The 19,610-nt window shown below is 42.8% G+C and overlaps 1 protein-coding gene across 1 annotated transcript; it reads right to left on the bottom strand.

The window, feature by feature from the left end:
- Positions 1-4,151: 4,151 nt before the first annotated feature.
- Positions 4,152-12,420, bottom strand: LOC135561337 (RNA helicase Mov10l1-like). The gene is made up of 6 exons (XM_065002784.1): positions 12,365-12,420; positions 8,474-8,617; positions 8,263-8,297; positions 5,245-5,373; positions 4,898-5,079; positions 4,152-4,286 (listed from the first exon to the last, which is right to left on the bottom strand). Exons 1-6 carry the CDS (start codon positions 12,418-12,420, stop codon positions 4,152-4,154), a joined length of 681 nt encoding a protein of 226 aa, XP_064858856.1.
- Between the last annotated feature and the right edge of the window lie 7,190 nt (positions 12,421-19,610).

Here is a 19,610-nt window from a genome sequence, read left to right as displayed (position 1 = left end):
CTTAGGTCCCTGGTTGTTGTCATATTTAGCCTGCTGGCAGTGAAGGGGGACCATTCTATTGAGTGTCTATTTTTTAAGTGTCTCAGACACTGTTGAGCAATGCGAGTAACAGCATATGCTAGGATGCAGGAGACAGTGTGTCTAAACACCCCAGTGGGCAGGCAAGCAGCGTCTGTCTGTGTCTGCCTATAGGTCCACCCGGAGACTGGATGTGACAACTGAGTGCTACTGACAGGCTGACTCTCCTGTGGCAGTCAGCCCTGGTGGAGCCCAGCGAGAAAGTAGAGGAGAGGGGGTGGTGCTAAAACTGAATCACAATAGGACTCTAATGAGTAGGGAGGAGACAGCTTTTATTTGAATGTGCCACACTGTCAGGGAGCTTCAGACCCCGTTTACCTGAGGAGCTCTTTGATGTGGGACTCAGGTACTATGGTACGGTCCCAGTACCTCTCTTACTCATGATAGGTTTCTCACAGGTAGTCACTGGCACCAGTCCTCTTCTATTATAGCAGGATGTTTCTAAAGTACACCTTTGGAAGTGTTGCTAGATATAGACTCATTGTCAATACAACACTGACATAGCTAGCACAATATGAAATAGACACTGGTGTCAAAGTCCAATAACCCAATAAGAAGAAAAATCAACACCAAAGGTTTGTATCATCATATGATACTGCCAACCAGTGGACTGCATGACAACTGCATCTAAAGTTTGCTCTTACAGCAGTTTGGAATTGGAGTGCATTCTCCAAAGACATCTCCATACATATTTCCATTGATTAACACATACGCAGCTCACTGTGTAGATTAACAAATGTAGAGAGCCAAGTCATGATAATGTGATAAAGGAATGAAGAAAACTCTATTTGAACATAATAGGACCAATAGTGTTGGAGTGATGGACAGCTGGGCAGTAGTGAGCACAGCAAACTCTCTCACTCCTCTTTCTCACTGGCAGCTCTGAGGAGAAAGTAAGAGATTTGTGTGTTTTATTACTGACTTATTAAAGTTTCTTGCTTTGACTCATGTTTTATTAAATTGTGTGTGTGTGTGTGTGTGTGTGTGTGTGTGTGTGTGTGTGTGTGTGTGTGTGTGTGTGTGTGTGTGTGTGTGTGTGTGTGTGTGTGTGGGGCGCTTGGGGTTGGACAGCAATCACAGGATGCTTTGCAGGTCGTCGCACTGCACTGACTCATTCTCCCTCACCTGGAACAAGAGGTCATTTATTTAGATGTATTAAGAGAGGTGTCAATTGCATCTACAATTCAGTCAATTCAGAAAGTGAAGTGATATACAACTCGTACAAAAGTGACACATTGTTTTTTTTATATTTCAGAATGTATTCCCTGAATTGAAAACGAATGGACCTGAGACCCTGTAAAGGGAGAAATTAGTCAAGTTCAATAATGAAGGAGGGGAATGTTACCGTGGACAAGATGATGACCAGGAACTCCTGTCTCTGGAACTCCTACACAGAGCCCAGTGTGATGTTAGACAGGCCCACCCTGTGGAGCAGCACACTGACCTTCTCTGGCTGAGGAGCAGAGGTTCAGGTGGGTAGACCGGTCAGTTCGGTGTTCAGGGTTAAGGGAGAGGGACCACTGTACTAGTTGTGACAGAATAATGAACTTGTTATGGGTTTTTTAGGATTTTTACAGCAATACTAGGCGAGTAACAAGTAAACTGTAACAGAATGGTACCCACTGTTGACAGTCTAAATGGTCAGGCCATACTGACCTGTTTCCTGTAAGGAGCAATAATGCCACTGACAGGATTGTAGAGCTTCTTGGCCAGCTGGCAGCAGTACAGCATCATCTGTACCGCCTCTCCAGGGTTGAACCACAAAGGGTTGTTGCCCTCCCTCATCTCTGTGCCATGAGAGAAGGAAAGCTGACTGGCATTATTGGTGTTCAACGTCTAGGCCCGATGCCAACAAGATAGGAAAACCTGTATTTGTCAAAATGTTCTCAACATGTCAGTGGGAGACGAGGAGAGGAAACTCTCAGAGGACATGACGAAGACACAATCAATCAATCAATCAATCAATCAATCAAATGTATTTATAAAGCCCTTTTTACAACCCCAAACAGCAAGCAATGCAGATGTAGAAGCACGGTGGCTAGGAAAAACTCCCTAGAAAGGCGAGAACCTAGGATGAAACCTAGAGGAACCAGGCTCTGAGGGGTGTCCAGTCCTCTTCTGGCTGTGCGGGGTGGAGATTATAACAGTTCATGACCAAGATGTTCAAACGTTCATAGATAACCAGCAGGGTCAAATAATAATAATCACAGTGGTTGTAGAGGGTGCAACAGGTCAGCACCTCAGGAGTAAAGGTCAGTTGGCTTTTCATTACCGATCATTCAGAGTTAGAGACAGCAGGTGCAGTTGAGAGAGTGAGTTGAAAACAGCAGGTCTGGGACAGGTAGAACGTCCGGTGAACAGGTCAGTGTTCCATAACCGCAGGCAAAACAGTTGAAACTGGAGCAGCAGCATGACCAGGTGGACGGGACAACAACTGTCAACAGGCCAGGTAGTCCTGAGGCATGGTCCTAGGGCTCAGGTGCCCCGAGAGAAGAGAAAGAGAAAGAAAGAGAAAGAGAGAGAAAGAGAGAAAGAGAATTAGAGGGAGCATACTTAAATGCACACAGGACACTGGATAAGACAGGAGAAATACTCCAGATATAACAGACTGACCTAGCCCTCCGACACATAAACTATTGCAGCATAGTTACTGGAGGCTGAGACAGGAGGGGTCGCCAGACACTGTGGCCCTGTCCAACGATACCCCCAGACAGGGCCAACCTGGCAGGATATAAGCCCACCCACTTTGCCAAAGCACAGTCCCCACACTACTAGAGGGATATCTTCAACCACCAACTTACTACCCTGGGACAAGGCCGAGTATAGCCCACGAAAATCTCCCACATGGCACGAACCCGAGGGGGGCGCCAACCCGGACAGGGAGATCACGTCAGAGACTCAACCCACTCAAGTGACGCACCCCTCCTAGGGACAGCATGGAACAGCACCAGTAAACCAGTGAGTCAGCCCCCGTAATAGGGTTAGAGGCAGAGAATCCCAGTGGAATCCCACATGGATTCAAGGAAAGACTATTGAAAAAGATCCCATTGTCTTGAGTCTATTTTGGACAGAGAAAGACAGAAAGAAACATAACGAGAGAGCGAGAGAAACAGATAGAGCCCTCATCCTGACTCCATGGAATCCCTTGATGGGCAGATGGACCTCTGGGCCCTGACACACAGCTTCCCACTGTAAAACAGTCTAAAGGGCATGGCCAGGAAGGCCTCCTGGGAACGGTAGTTATACACCAGCTTTGTCACCTGGAGGGAGAAGAGAGGACACCATGAGAATGCAATAAACTTTGGAGCCACCTATTTACAATGTGATCCTGTGTGGCTCAGTCGGTAGAACATGGTGCTTGCAACACCTAGGGTTGAGGGCTCGATATCCGCTGGGGCCACCCATAAGTCGTTTTGAATAAAAGTGTCTGTTAAACATTATATTACAATGCAAGACAAAACATTATGTATAAAAATATGCATCATCTGGATTCAGTTGGTGACTCACTATGCATGATTTAGATGACCATGGCACTGACAGGGAGTGTGTGTGTGTGTGTGTGTGTGTGTGTGTGTGTGTGTGTGTGTGTGTGTGTGTGTGTGTGTGTGTGTGTGTGTGTGTGTGTGTGTGTGTGTGTATTCACCAGCTTTGGGTTGTATCCCCCACTCTCTTTTGTGTACAGGGGGTTGGCCATCAGTCTCTCCAGCATGGACACCCCATGGCCCAATGCCTGCGCCAGCTTGGTCTTCACAATTGGACCCACCTGCCTGGGGTCTCAAGACAGAACTATGTGAAAGGTGGGGGTAGCAACAGAACATAAGATTCACTTTTTGATCAAGAGGCCACAAAATACAGTGACTGTTATGACTTCTGTCAGTTATGTGATGTGCAATGTTTTTCAACAGTTGCACCACTTTAGTAAGGGTGTTCCAGTTTTTTTTTGTCGGATGTCCTTCCCAGCCCGAGAGTACTGCCTTATAACCTTAGGGATTGCCTACAGGAGATACAGACAGAGGCATAAACTGGTAGAGAAAATGGGATCGAGGCGGTGGGTGCAGTACCTCTTCCTGTCGTCAGGAGGTGTTGACGCGGGCCAGGATCGTAGCGTGCAGGGACCCACTGTCATGGAGCTGGATACAGATGAGGTCAGCAGCACTGTTGAAGAGAGTGCACACCAGAACATAACTACTGGGCAGGTGGTAACACACCTAGAGAATGGAAACAAGAGGAGACATGTCACTGTTTATCCAGAGAACTAGAATGAGGGCAACTTTTGTAAATAACCAAATACAACCAATTACAAGAAACTTGACTGAGCATGCCAGGTGCAATGGAATCAATGGAACATAGTTACCGTGCAACTCCTGCACATCTGGTACTCCAGGCAGGGCAGGCTGAACCAAACAGTCCAGTATTTCAATGAAAACGAATACTATTTCAACGCGGGTCTGGTTGTCAAAGCTCGTCTCTGTCCTTGCACCCCATTGGTGGAACGAGCTTCCCCCAGATGCTAGGACAGCAGAGTCCCTGCCCATCTTCCAAAAACCTCTGAAACCCTACCTCTTCAAAGAAGATCTTAAATAAGACATCACAGTCTTATCACCCCCCCACACACTATAAAATATCAAAACCTTGCATGTGTCTTTTCCTACTAGCATTGATTTGGCTTATAACTGAAAATTGTACTGACTACGACTTTGATATGTGGTTGGCTCACCTAGCTATCTTAAAATGAACACAAAGTTGCTCTGGTGTCTACTGAAATGTAAATGTAAAAGGTTGTGATATCCATTGGGTTGAGAAGTGTACAGTACAGAACCTGCAGCATGGCCTCCATGAGGGTGATCATCTTTCCTGTCCCTGGGGATCCAAAAAGGATGTACTGGGTGGGCCGGCACTCCCCTGCCAGGATATACTTCACTGCCTTCCTCTGAGACAGGTTCAGCTGCTGGTTGAAGAGCTGCCCTGAAAATGGGATGGGCTTAGATGGCATCCTGGAATTTGAGAAGATAAAATAGGCTCAATTCTCATTCTCTTCATTGATCAGTCTCAAAGGTACTAAACTGTCCTAGTTGGGACAAGTTTTGATGCTATTTGTGTTTATGACACTTCAGTAGCTTTAGAATCTGTGCTGTCAGAATGAAGGAGCCCAAATGCTTGGATCTCCTGTTTTGGTTTGTGTGGCCTTTGAGACCATGTCAACAGGGATGCTTGATAGGGTCATCTCTTTTATCTCCTTGTCTGACTCCTCTGGCCACCACTCACACGTCCATAAAGGGGCCTGGAGCATCACGGCTGTGGAGAAGAACACTGGGAAGAGGAGAGAATGCACCGGCTCATTGTAATGGCTGGAATGGAATCAATAGAACAGTATCAAACACATCAATCATAGGGAAACCACATGTTTGACTCCATTCCATATATTCCATTCCATATATTCCATTCCATATATTCCATTCCATATATTCCATTCCATATATTCCATTCCATATATTCCATTCCATATATTCCATTCCATTCCATATATTCCATTCCATATATTCCATTCCATATATTCCATTCCATATATTCCATTCCATATATTCCATTCCAGCCATTACAATGATTATGTTCCTCCCTTCGCTCCTCCCGACAGCCTCCTATGCCAGACAGGGAATAAAGTTATCTGGGTTGAGAAGAAGAAATAGTGAGACAAAATACTAAATATACTGGAAATGGGATTGGGAAGAAAATGCAACTCAAACGTACCACTCCCCCCTTAGTATGCTTGGTATGGGTCAACCTGTCAACACAAATATTATCATACATAATCCATATACTGTCAAAACTTCACTATGCTAGAGGAACAGAGCTCAACACTTCCAGGAACAACATTTTTTCTTAGCGTTTAAACTGCACTTTCTAATCGTTTAAACAAAATCATAAAATGACATGAATTCACAATTCAGATATGGTTCTGCCAGGGGGCAATACAGTTCAATCTACCTCAGTCCTGGTTACCTACCTACCGGTTGTCACTAGTTCCCACAGTCACAAATTTATAGAAGACACCTATTTCTATGATTTCGCTTCTTAAAATCTGATTTTAAACCTATTCCTAAACTTAACCACACTACTGACCTCCTTATGCCTAACCTTAAATTACGACTAAAAATCAAATAAAACATTTCATGAATTTTTACAATATAGTCTATTTGACTTTGTGGCAACTAGGGGAAACTCTACCAGACGGCTCTCCCCCTACTCCTGCTCCCCCACCCACTCAGCAGCAATGATATTAATGCAGTTTTAGGTTCTCTGTTGTGTGCCTCTCCTCCATGATCTCAGTTGAAGTCCCACTTCTCATCAATATTATGGCTCGTTGCAGTGATGTATGACAGCATGTTCATAGACATCCAACAATCTGTTGTTAATGCCACATATGGTGTTTGAGAGCTCGTGCTTTGTGCTTGCTGAGCAACCATTGTACAATTTTTCCATCAGAGTCGTCACAGTTTTTCGACATGGCATCTTGTAGTCTGGTTCTAGATGTGCCATTAGGGTATTGAAGCTGACATCCTCTACCATTGACAAAAGCTTAATATCAACTGCAATCACTTCTGTAATCAGCAATGATTTTCTCCCTTATCGCACTGCTGCCAACAACGGGTTGGGTCTCACAGTGTCTCCCTAACAGAATTGCACCTGTACTGTCACTGTAGCTCAATTCAACCTCACAAAGTTTGCATTTCATCACCTTCTCAATAAACTTCTCAAAGTATTGCCACTTACAGGACTTTGCTGCTGTCGCTTTCCTGTCTCACTCTTCAATTGTTCCAACTGTTAATGACGATGACGTGTGGAGAGCTTTATATACGTGGCAAATAATTTAAAAGATGCATATCTTATCCTACTAACGTTACAGCATTGTTCCATGAGGTATTTGTTGAATTGTTATTTGACCCTTTATGATGATGATCGGGACCTGTTAGTGGTCGTATTGTGATAACTGAAATTTGGACAACAAAAAAATCCTACGTTTTTTGGTTAGGGATTTTTCCTAAACGTTAACGATCCCAATGTCGTTTAAACAATCACACCCCTACCCAGAACCCGTTGAAGGTGAACCTCTAGAGGCTTTCCCATGTAGCCATGCTGAAACTCATGTTCACCCTCAGACTCACTTCCTCATGTTTGATCTGTGAAATACAACACAAGAAGTCATAGGCTAGGGACTTCATCTAGCTACACAGGAGAGAGGTGTAATTCAACAATGTGGACCAAACTGTCATCATTCAACATGTCCGTCATGGGTACAGTAACTAGGTTAGGGGGAAAAAGCATTTCTGATTATACAGAATGTTAGTGGACAGCTTAATGAAGGTTATCTGTATTATTCCATAGAGACATGTGGATTGTAGGCTGAACATACTGTACTTCATTACATAATACAGAACAGAGACAGTGAGGTGGATGTGAAGCCATCACAGTGACCATCTGGGCAGCTTGAGGAGGGGGCAGTGGGGCTGCCGAGCAGTAGGGAGCAAAGGGCTGGAGAAGACTCTCCTCTTTACTGCCAACTGTGACCTAAAGGCACCTCCCAATGGTGAAAGAGGGAAGTGCAGCAGCAGCAGCTCTGCACAACACCCCAAGTTCCTAGAATAGGACTGTTTTTGTTACCTTTATTTAACTAGGCAAGTCAGTTTAAGAACTAATTCTTATTTACAATGACGGCCAAACGCGGACAACGCTGGACCAATTGTGCACCGCCCTATGGGACTCCCAATCACGGCCGGATGTGATACAGCCTGGAATGGAACCAGGGTCTGTAGTGATGCCTCTTGCACTGAGATGTAGTGCCTTAGATTGCTGCGCTACTCAGGAGGATGGAGGGACACAAATCATTGTTCAAAAAACGGAATCTCCATAAGCAATTGATTCAGTCAGATAATAGATAAAAGACAGATTACATGTGATGCCATCAGAAATTGACGACCATGAATTGACGACCATGACCAGGAAGCCTGGACCGCGGGTAGAGAACAGGGCCCACTATGGGGGTGCGCTTTCCGGATAGGCCCTGAACACCTCCATATTGGATCTGTGTTAGAGCAGGGTGCTGTAGGACTCCATTTCGTTGTACCGGTGGGTCTGTCACAGTACCTAGGGTGAACTGCTCCTCTGAGTCTCAGCCAGCAAACTCACAGCACTTCAGTCTGTGGGTCTCTAAGCCTTGGTTCCTGTCAAGAGAAAAATAATGATACAACTCATAATAAAATGATATTCAGCAAGTCTTGGTAGGACAATGATGCTACAAATAGTGCATACGTGTTATTAAAATCAACACATCAGGGTATTTACCGATTGACAGGGTGGTTCTATGTCATTTAATACAGGTAGAAACTCAGTTACTGACTGTATCAAGACCACTAGCTCCCGGCTCTCTACTAGCAGCAGTGTCCCGAAGTGTGTCTTGTCGCTGACCACCAGGTCCCCCTTGTCGTCCAGGAGACTATTGATTTCCGCCTCTGGGATTGACCTAGTATTGGCAGCATTCATACTGTCAGAGTAAAAAGACCAGAGTAATGGTGGAGGTTAGTGGTCGAGTCATAATTTATTATCAGCCGTTAAAGCGTCAATCTGCAGTTCAAATAAAACACAATAAAAAAATGTAATGTACACAGTTTAAAGCAGGTATAAAAGGTGCAGTGAAATGCTTGCGTGTTAGTTACCTCAACATTGCAGAACAATATCAATAATAATAAAAAATCTATCAAAAATAACAAATACTTAGGGGTGTTAATGTATAGTAATACATCTGATATGTACACAATATGTATAAATGATAAGTATAAATTATAAATGTGCCATGTATGACTGGGTTGTAGAAGTTCAAAAATAACAAAGCACCACCCCGCCACTGTTTTGGTTAAAAAGCTGAGTGATGAGGCTGGAAAAATGTAACCACTTAAATTTATAGACATCAAAATGAGTTTGAACCATGTTGAGGCTATACAGTGTTTGTTTACATTTAGATTTTTTTCCACAAAAAATGGCGTAAAAGAAGCTTATATTTTGGGTTCTGATTGGGTACAACAGATGAACTAAGCTCAGGAGGCATTTCTAAGTTATATTCTTCAAGAATCAATGGGTATGTATGATTAAATTTAAAGTCCAAAAAATGGATGTAGTATTCTTCTCAGCATTCTTCTCCGCCTGAGGGACAAGAAGGCATACCAAAAAGGAAGCACAATGACAAACATTGGATGTGTCGGAATACTCTTCAACAGCCTCCTGTCCTCCTAGTCTCTAGTCATTTGATTTGAAGTGTCCCATGCCTGTGGTAAGGAATTTCACCTGTTTCTGGTAAGGAAGGACAGGATACAGGGTAAGGAAAGTAATCAGAGACAATGACTCGTCTTCATACATAACGAAACAAAGTGTCAAAGTGTCTCATCCTCAGTGCTCTCAACCCTCCTTGGGTACTACCAGGCCATTGTGTCAGTTTAAAACGAGCAGTTCACAGAATTGTCCATTTAAAAACATTTTGAAAAATTTATTCATTACTATATTTAGCTAACATTAGATAGTTCATCCTGAGATTCTTACCTTTGCCTCTATTTGACAGGCTCGTCCTGATCACCATGGTATTTGTAGTTCTTTATGATAGCTACATTAGCAGCTAATTGGCATTTTTAACAATGCAGGTAAATACAAAATATATTGTTAAAAGTCACCTTGTCCTAGAGAGATTTTCACGGCGATAAAAACGTCACGCCAGGGTAAGCCTACATGAAACACACCCCTTATTGTAAGTGTTTCTAAAATTCCCTGTGGGAAAAATGAAGGGTGTAAATAAACATTGGAACCATTTCCCTGTGGGGCTCTTGCCGCATTTAAAACAACTGGGAACTCTGAAAAACACAAGGTCAAATCATGACGTCAGTGATCTCCAGGTTGGCAAGTCGAAAGAGGCCAGAGTTCCCGATTTGGAATTCCGAGTTGGATGACCGTTCAAATCGATTTTCCCCAGTCGGAGTTCCCAGTTGCTTTGAATGCACCGAAGTCGGGAGTCCGAGATTTCCGACTTCCCCGTTGTCTTGATCTATTGACACATTAGTGTTGCTGGGAATTGTGTCGCAAAAAAACGGAAGAGTCTGCAGGAAGTTAAATAAAATTACTCTGCTGGTGGTCTAGACGGTTGGTCTTATTCTGATGGAAATTTGACAAAATATCCACAGGAAAGTATTATTAAACCAACTTCAGAAAGTGGGTTTCTGTGTGTGGCATCACAATTCGTTTTCTCATCACCTAAGGCACATGCACAAGACCGAATATATACACATGATGCGTGCATACTAACCGAAGTCTTGCATGTGTTTACATGGTTTTGTGCATGTGCCAGATGATAGAAATCAACAGCAGTACGGACACTCTAAAAAGTTGGGTAAATAATAATTTCCTGTGGATATTTTGTCTCAAATTTCCACCAGCAGAAAGACCATCTGCACAGACAACCAGTTGAGTAAGTTCAGATGTGTAATTTTATTTATTATTTAACATTCTGGCTTGTAAGGAAACGTTCAAAGTTTTAGCATTGCTTTATTTTAGAATGTACCAGAAAACTGGTATCACAGTCTCATTTATTAGGCAACCCGGCCTGATGACTCCCTGATATGCCTGGCTTGAACGCACCTGGTCCTGCTCCACCTGTGACCTGTAGTATAATCATTAGTCCAAACAGTTTTGTTTTGCAACAAAAACAAGAGTGTCTATTGGACAAATTAATGTAGGTCCCTCCCTTTTATGTTCCATTTGCTTCCGTTTAAGAAATGTTTCGCAACAGAATCGGCATAATGAACATGCCCCTGCATCCTGTCACGTTCTGACCTTAGTTCTTTTGTTATGTCTTTGTTTTAGCACGGTCAGGGCATGAGTTGGGTGGGTTGTCTATGTTCTTTTTTCTATGATTTGGGATTTCAGTGTTTGGCATGGTATGGTTCTCAATCAGAGGCAGCTGTCAATCGTTGTGCCTGATTGAGAACTATACTTAGGTAGCCTGTTTTCACCCTTGAGTTGTGGGTGATTATTTTTCCGTTACAGTGTTTGCACCATTTGAGACTGTTTCGGTTTTGATTTTGATTCTCTTGTTCTTTTGTATTTTGTATTCATTTTCCATTAAATCACATTATGGATACATACCACACTGCATTTTGGTCCTCTGATCCTTCCTACTACTCCTCCTCCTCAGAGGAAGAAGAAACCCGTTACAGAATCACCCACCACCAAAGGACCAAACAGCGTGGTAAAGGGCAGCAGCAGCGATCTCCAGAGATTTTGGACGGCAAAGGACCCTGGGCACAGGCTGCGGAATATCACCGCCCCAAGGCAGAGCTGTAGAGACACCTTTTGCAGCAATTACAGCTGCAAGTCTCTTGGGGTATGTCTCTATAGGCTTGGCACATCTTGCCACTGGGATTTTGCCCATTCTTCAAGGCAAAACTGCTCTAGCTCCTTCAAGTTGGATGGGTTCCGCTGGTGTACAGCAATCTTTAAAAGTCATACAACAGATTCTCAATTGGACTGAGGTCTGGGCTTTGACTAGGTCATTCCAAAAAATGTAAATGTTTCACCTTAAACCACTTGAGTGTTGCTTTAGCAGTATGCTTAGGGTCATTGTCCTGCTGGAAGGTGAACCTCCATCCCATTCTCAAATCTCTTCAAGACTGAAACAGGTTTCCCTCAAGAATTTCCCTGTATTTAGCACCATCCATCATTCCTTCAATTCTGACCAGTTTCCCAGTCCCTGCGGGTGAAAAACATCCCCACAGCATGATGCTGCCACCACCATTGTGGTGGTGTTCTCGAGGTGATGAGAGGTGTTGGGTTTGCGCCAGACAAACCGATGGCCAAAAAGCTCAATTTGAGTCTCATCTGACCAAAGTACCTTCTTCCATATGTTTGGGGAGTCCCACATGCCTTTTGGCGAACACCAAACGTATGGATTTTTTTCTGGCCACTCTTCCGTAAAGCCCAGCTCTATGGAGTGTACAGTTTAAAGTGGTCCTGTGGACAGATACTCCTATCTCCGCTGTGGAACATTGCAGCTCCTTCAGGGTTATCTTTGGTCTCTTTGTTGCCTCTCTGATTAATTGCCTCCTTGCCTGGTCCTTGAGATTTGGTGGGCAGCCCTCTCTTGGCAGGTTTGTTGTGGTGCCATATTCTTTCAATTTTTAATAATGGATTTAATGGTGCTCCGTGGGATGTTCAAAGTTTCTCATATAATATTTTTTATCCCAAGCCTGACCTGTACTTCTCCATAACCTCGTCCCTAACCTGTTTGGAGAACTCCTTGGTCTTCATGGTACCGCTTGCTTGGTGGTGCCCCTTGCTTGGTGGTGTTGCAGACTCTGGGGTCTTTTAGACAGGTGTATATATACTGAGATCATGTGACAGATCATGTGACACTTACAGTAGTTTGCACACATTTGGAATTTATTTAACTAATTATGTGACTTCTGAAGGTAATTGGTTGCACCAGATATTGTTTAGGGGCTTCATAGTAAAGGGAGTGATTACATATGCATGCACCATTTTTCCGTTTGATTTTTTAAAATAATTTTTTGAAACAAGTATTTTTTTTATGCTCATTACATGAAATCAAAATAAAAAACGCCAAGGGGGATGAATACTATTGCAAGGCACTGTATCTGTCAGATAGTAATAATAGCCACGTCATATTGCTATCTAACAGCAGCTGTTTGTATGGAAATGTTTTGTAGCCTTTGTTTTGTCCCATTTCAACAAAAGTAAATGAACTAGCTTTCCCCAGTTGATGTGCCGTTACAGCAGAGAGCGAGAGAGAGAGAGCTGGCCAAACGTTGGCTATTCTTTTTGCCTCAATCACACTGGACCTGAATCAAACAAAGAAACCATCAGCCAAATTATTTGAATATTGATATTCTGACGTTTATGCAGTGCAATGTTAGTTTTTATTAGTCAGTATGGCAATGTAATGTTATTGATCTGTCAGTTTTCCTAGTTTATTCCCTACTTTTCATGGTGACACAGTAATAAACAGCTCTAACGCTACAGGCTTCACTGTCATGGTGCACAGCAGAAGTCTGCACAGGACCGATTTCTTCATCCGCTCCTGTCTGCACCCGCTGGCTTTCTGGCTTTCTGTCTGACTCCCACCTTCTACCGCAAGAACTGGTCCCAAACCCGACCGCAATGTTATTTTAAACATACAGTACCAGTCAAACATTTGGACACACCTCCTCATTCAAGGGTTTTTCTTAATTTCATATTTTTTCTACATTGTAAAATAATAGTGAAGATATCAAACTATGAAATAACACATACGGAATAATTTAGTAACCAAAAAAGTGTTAAACAAATCAAAATGTATTTTATATTTGAGATTCTTCAAAGTAGCCACCCTTTGCCTTGATGACAGCTTTGCACACTCTTGGCATTCTCTCGACCAGCTTCACCTGGAATGCTTTTCCAACAGTCTTGAAGGAGTTCCCACATATGCTGAGCACTTGTGGGCTGCTTTTCCTTCACTCTGCGCTCCAACTCATCTCAAACCATCCCAATTGGGTTGAGTTTGGGTGATTGGGGAGGCCAGGTCATCTGATGCAGCACTCCATCACTCTCCTTCTTGGTCAAATAGCCCTTACACAGCCTGTAGGTGTGTTGGGTCATTGTCCTGTTGAAAAACAAATGATAGTCCCACTAAGCTTAAAGCAGATGGGATGGCGTATCGCTGCAGAATGCTGTGGTAGCCATGCTGGTTGAGTGTGCCTTGAATTCTAAATAAATCACAGGCAGTGTCACCATCAAAGCACCCCCACACTATCACACCTCCTCCTCCATGCTTCATGGTGGGAGCCACACATGCGGAGCTCATCTGTTCACCTACTCTGCGTCTCAAAGACACCGTGGTTGGAACCAAAAATCTCAAATGTTTGGTTCAAATTTGGACTCATCAGACCAAAGGACGGATTTCCACTGGTCTAATGTCCATTGCTCGTGTTTCTTGGCCAAAGTTGTTTTTTTCTTGGCCCAAGTTTTTTGTCAATAAATATGAATAGATACTTGGACATAAAAGAGGCAGATTAAAATGGCTAAAACAATGATAAAAAGTCAAACAAATAGGAGTCTAAAAATGTGCAAACACTTCTTACTTCATCCTTGCATTCTCTCAAACATTCTCTCAAACATGTGCCCTTATCCACCAGCACCCTTACCCACCAGCATTTAATCAGCAGGCCAAATTGGTGGGACACCATTAGAACGCATTAGAACGCATGTGTTCAAACGCTAGAGCCCGGACAATAAACGTATCACAAGATATTTTCCATGGTCAAATTAAAACACAAAGCAGACCAGATTCTTTGGTCCTTTTAAAACCTACTGTATGTCAAATATTGTGTGATATAGCTTGTAAAATAAATGTGACTCTGGATGACAAAACAAAACTAAACACACATGAAACAATTTCACAATAAAGTATAGACTGAATGGGATGAAATTATTAGATATATTTAAATTATTGTTAGTTGGTAAAATAATAACTAATCAGGTACCTGGATTATATAGAAACAAACAAGCAATACTTATCATATAAAGGAAAATGGCTGTTTGAGAGGTGAAAATCTCATCCTCACTCCGCCTTCTTGTGACCTGCCTCCACCCTGTTCATGCTTCCTCTTTCTTGCGACCAGCCTCCCCCTCTTTGTGACCTGCCTCCCCATGCCTGTAACCTGCTTTCAGGATGTTACTCTACATCACGTGTCAAACTCATTTCACGAAGGGTCGAGTGTCTGCGTGTTTTCACTCCTCCCTTGTACTTGATTAATTCCAAGTAATCAGTTAGTAATGAACTCCCCACACCTGGTTGTCTAGGGCTTAATTGAAAGGAAAAAACAAAAACCTGCTTACATTAGACCCTCCATGGAATGAGTTAGACACCCCTGCTCTACATGAACACTCGACTGACATGTTGATTGTCCACATCATGCTGTATCCGCAAACTCTATGCCCCAACATTTGCCTCTACTGCCATTCATTCCAATTAGACTGGTTTTGGATTTCGCCCTGACCAAGATGGCTGCCATTTTAACCCCATTATAGAACTTTGAGGGTTTATGACAAATCCCTTCTAGTAATAAAAGGATCTCTATGTCCTTATCAATGAAACATCACAATACGGTATAGACCGTTCGATTTGAATGCTGGGGGGCAATGAGAAACCCCAGCTTCACTAAAACCATTGACAACTATATGCAATTTTCAATGGATTGTTAAATAAATTCTATAACTATTTGGTTTTAATATCATCACCTCTTGAAGAGCATAGTCAGAAATGCACATGTCTGATTATTCCACAGTTAGCTCTATCATCAGATTTACACAGCAAGTAATTGCATTATTTTCATAATCAGTAAACATGAATTGATTATGCAATTTCAGATATGTGTGGGTAGCCTATCCATTTGGCATCTAGCTAGGCTTTTGGAAAGAGCTTGACATTGGCAATGCCTCCTCCTGGTAAAGTTGTCAGACAAAATTATTTCAACACCATGATAGATGGAAAGCAAATCAAACAATATTGCCATCTTTACTGAACAAAAATATAAACGCAAAATGCAACAATTTCAAAGATTTTACTGAGTTACAGTTCATAGAAGGAAATCAGTCAATTTAAATAAATAAATTAGGACCTAATCTATGGATTTCACATGACTGGGCAGGGGCACAGTCATGGGGGCCCTGGGAGGGCCACCCACTGGGGAGCCAGGTCAATCAGAGTTTTTCCCCAAAAAAGGGCTTTATTATAGACATAAATACTTCTCAGCACTCCCCCTCCCCATCACCGCAGGTGAAGAAGCCAAAAGTGGAGGTCCTGGGCTGGCGTGGTTACACGTGGTCTGCGGTTGTACTGACAAATTCTCTAAAACAATGGAGGTGACTTATGGTAGAGAAATTAACATTCAATTCTCTGGCAACAGCTCTGTTGGACATTCCTGCAGTCAGAAAGTCAATTGCACGTTCCCTCAAAACTTGACATCTGTGGCATTGTGTTGTGTGACAAAACTGCACATTTTAGATTGTCCTTTGATTGTTCCCAGTACAAGGTGCATCACTGTAATATGTTATGTGATATGCCACACCTGTCAGGTAGATGGATTATCTTGGCAAAGGAGAAATACTCACTATCAAGGACGTAAACACATTTGTGTGTAACAGGGTTATATTGGTGATTCCCCTTGCCACTTTATTGTTAAGCCAATGGGTTTTTGGTTTTAGTTTTGTCTTGCCTTCACCTACTCAACATGGCATCTTATTGGCTGTTTTGCGTAGCTTGCTTACGAGGGAGGATGTTTCATTAGAATCATCCCAGTGAACAAGCACCAAACCAGCGGTAAGTTGTTGGTTGCAAAGCACTGTACATCAAAAGTGATTTTTATACTCCCAAGTGATGATTTAAATGTACAATTTATATCAATTTGTTTGTAAATGTTATTCGAACATCACACATAAGATGCAGCGTTTTTGGTGCATATTTGTTATGCATTTTGTTGTTCCAGCTAATACTAGCTAGCAACTTACTGTGTTTGGTGGGGGGGTTCGTATATTTTGTACAGTGCATCACGTGCAGAGTTGGATGGTGAGCTGTACATTGCATGACGTGCAATTTTGTGCTGTTTCTATCAAAATAAAGCTCCATGACTGGTGCTACAAGTTGGAGCTCGTGTTGATGATTGATTGTACACAACAAAAGAAGAGTACTGTTACATGTGCACAACATTTTAGAGAAATAAGCTTTTTGACCGTATAGACAATTTGTGATCTTTTATTTCAGCTCATGAAAAATGGGACCAACACTTGTTGTGCTTATTTTTTTGTTCAGCATAGTTTATCCAATGAAAGTTAGCTTGTTAACTAGCCATAGTGATGTAATCTGTTATTACCTATCTCGTCAATTTGACTTGGTCCATCAATCAATGTAGCCTGTCATGTCTGTCAGCAGCAATTGTGATGAAACACTTAAAAACAATGTTGAAAATGGGATAATGTTAGCTAACTTTGCTAGATAGGCCTACTTAGGTTGGGGAAAAAGTACATTAGTTCTACCAACCACTATGTTCAGCCAACTGTACAAAGCTTCTGTATCTTGCAAAGTAAACATTGTCAGCTAACAATATATTGGCAAATGCTCCCTTCTGCTGCTTGACAGGCAGAGCCCACAAAGGACAGGAAATGAACCATCATATTTGTCAGGTACAGTTCACTTTAATATCACTCACGGTCTACAGTCAATCACAGACTACAAAAAGAAAACCAGCCCCGTCGCGGACCACGATGTCCTGCTCCCAGACAAACTAAACAACTTATTTGCTCGTTTTGAGGTCAAAACAGTGCCAACGACACAGCCCGCTACCAAAACCTGCGGGCTCTCCTTCACCGCAGCCAACGTGAGTAAAGTATTTAAACGTGTTAACCCTCGCAAGCTGCCGGCCCAGACGGCATCCCTAGCCGCGTCCTCAGAGCATGCGCAGACCAGCTGGCTGGTGTGTTTACGGACATATTCAATCAAACCTTATCCCAGTCTGCTGTTCTCACATGCTTCAAGAGGGCCACCATTGTTCCAGTTCCCAAGAAAGCTAAGGTAACTGAGCTAAATGACTATCGCCTTGTAGCACTCACCTCTGTCATCATGAAGTGCTTTGAGAGACTAGTCAAGGATCATATCACCTCACCCCTACCTGACACCCTAGACCCACTCCAATTTGCTTACCGCCCCAATAGGTCCACAGACGACGCAATCGCAATCACACTGCAAGTTATTTTTCCACATTTGATATTGACTATAGGGCACAAAATTGCAGGGACCATGGCTGGCAAGTGAGCTGCATCACGTATGCCTAAAATGACAATGCGGGAATGTGGTTAGGTTTGGGACCAGTTGCAGTAGCGGGTGGGAGTCGGACAGAAAGCCAGCAGGTGCAAGCGGGAGCTGGATGAAGAAATCGGTCCCATGCAGACGTCTACTGTATACCATGACCTTGAATCCTGTAAAGTTAGAGCTGTTTATTACTATGTCAGTGTGAAAAGTAGGGAATTAGCTCGGGAAACCGACAGATTATTAACGTCACTGATTCATAAAACTCACACTGCAATGAAAAAACATCAGAATATTCAATAGTTTGGCTGGTGATTTCATCGTTTGATTCCGGTCTAGTGTGATTGAGGCAAAACATTATAGCTAACGTTAGCCAACTTTTGGCCAGCTCTCTCTCACGGTACATCAACTGGGGATAGCTAGCCAAGTTAATTTACTTCTGAAACGGAACAAAACAAAGGCTACAAAACATTTCCATACAAACAAAAGCTGTTAGGTAGTAATATTAGCCTCCTCATATCGTTATCTGACCAATAACTAGAGGCTAGAGCTGACCTGGCTGTGGTAGATACTACCTAGCATACCTAATTAATTCACCTCAGTCGAGAGGGGATTAAACATTAGCTAACGTTACATGTCATTACAACACTAGCTCAGCACTGCGGAAAAAAACTTGTTTTGTTTAATTCTGTTAAAGAAAAAGCTATTTCAGAATGTAGGGGAATATGACCCACACCGTCCCCAGTGAAAGTTGCACCCCTGTATATATATTTGAATACGCCTCTGAATCTCATCTCTCTCGCTTACACTCTCTCAGCTTTCCATGTCAGACAAGTGGGACATTCACTATCTCCAATTTATGATGAGGTGCTTTGGTGAGTCAGTAGGAGTCAAGATTGTATGCCGCAGATTTCCCATTACAAATAACAATATCACGGATATCCAATGTAACTCAAAGTTTTCCGAATTCTTGAAGTGTGGATCTGTCCCTATTTTGGGCATTCTTAATACAGCATTTTTGTTCCCTCTTAATGGTGGTCTAGATTCTTAAAGAGAAAAAAAAGGAAAGAACAGTCATATGAGAAATAGTATATTTTAGATGCCTACTGTGTGCCGAAGTAGTTGTGTTGATCTTGAAATTGTTATTCTGAGTGACCTCTGCCAGTGACCCAGGGGTTCTATAGTAAACACCTGCCAGGAACACATGGGCTGTGTCTGAAATGGCAGCCTATTATCAGGTATCAAGGTAAGACCCAGGTGCATACTGTGTGAAGTAACAATGTTTATTGAAACAACAGGGGCAGGAAAACGACAGGTCAAAGTGGGCAGTGGTTGATAATCCAGAGTAAGGTACAGGACAGAAGGCAGGCTCAGGCAGAGTTCAGTAATCCAGAGGTGGAGTAAAGGTACAGGACAGAAGGCAGGCTCAGGCAGAGTTCAGTAATCCAGAGGTGGAGTAAAGGTACAGGACAGAGGGCAGGCTCAGACAAAGTTTAGTAATCCAGAGGTGGAGTAAAGGTACAGGACAGAGGGCAGGCTCAGGCAGAGTTCAGTAATCCAGAGGTGGAGTAAAGGTACAGGACAGAAGGCAGGCTCAGGCAGAGTTCAGTAATCCAGAGGTGGAGTAAAGGTACAGGAC

The sequence above is a fragment of the Oncorhynchus nerka genome, linkage group LG17, assembly GCF_034236695.1.
Source record: "Oncorhynchus nerka isolate Pitt River linkage group LG17, Oner_Uvic_2.0, whole genome shotgun sequence".
NCBI classification, from domain to species: domain Eukaryota; kingdom Metazoa; phylum Chordata; class Actinopteri; order Salmoniformes; family Salmonidae; genus Oncorhynchus; species Oncorhynchus nerka.
Note: the sequence above shows the minus strand (reverse complement) of the source record. Positions and strands in the feature narration are given on the sequence as shown.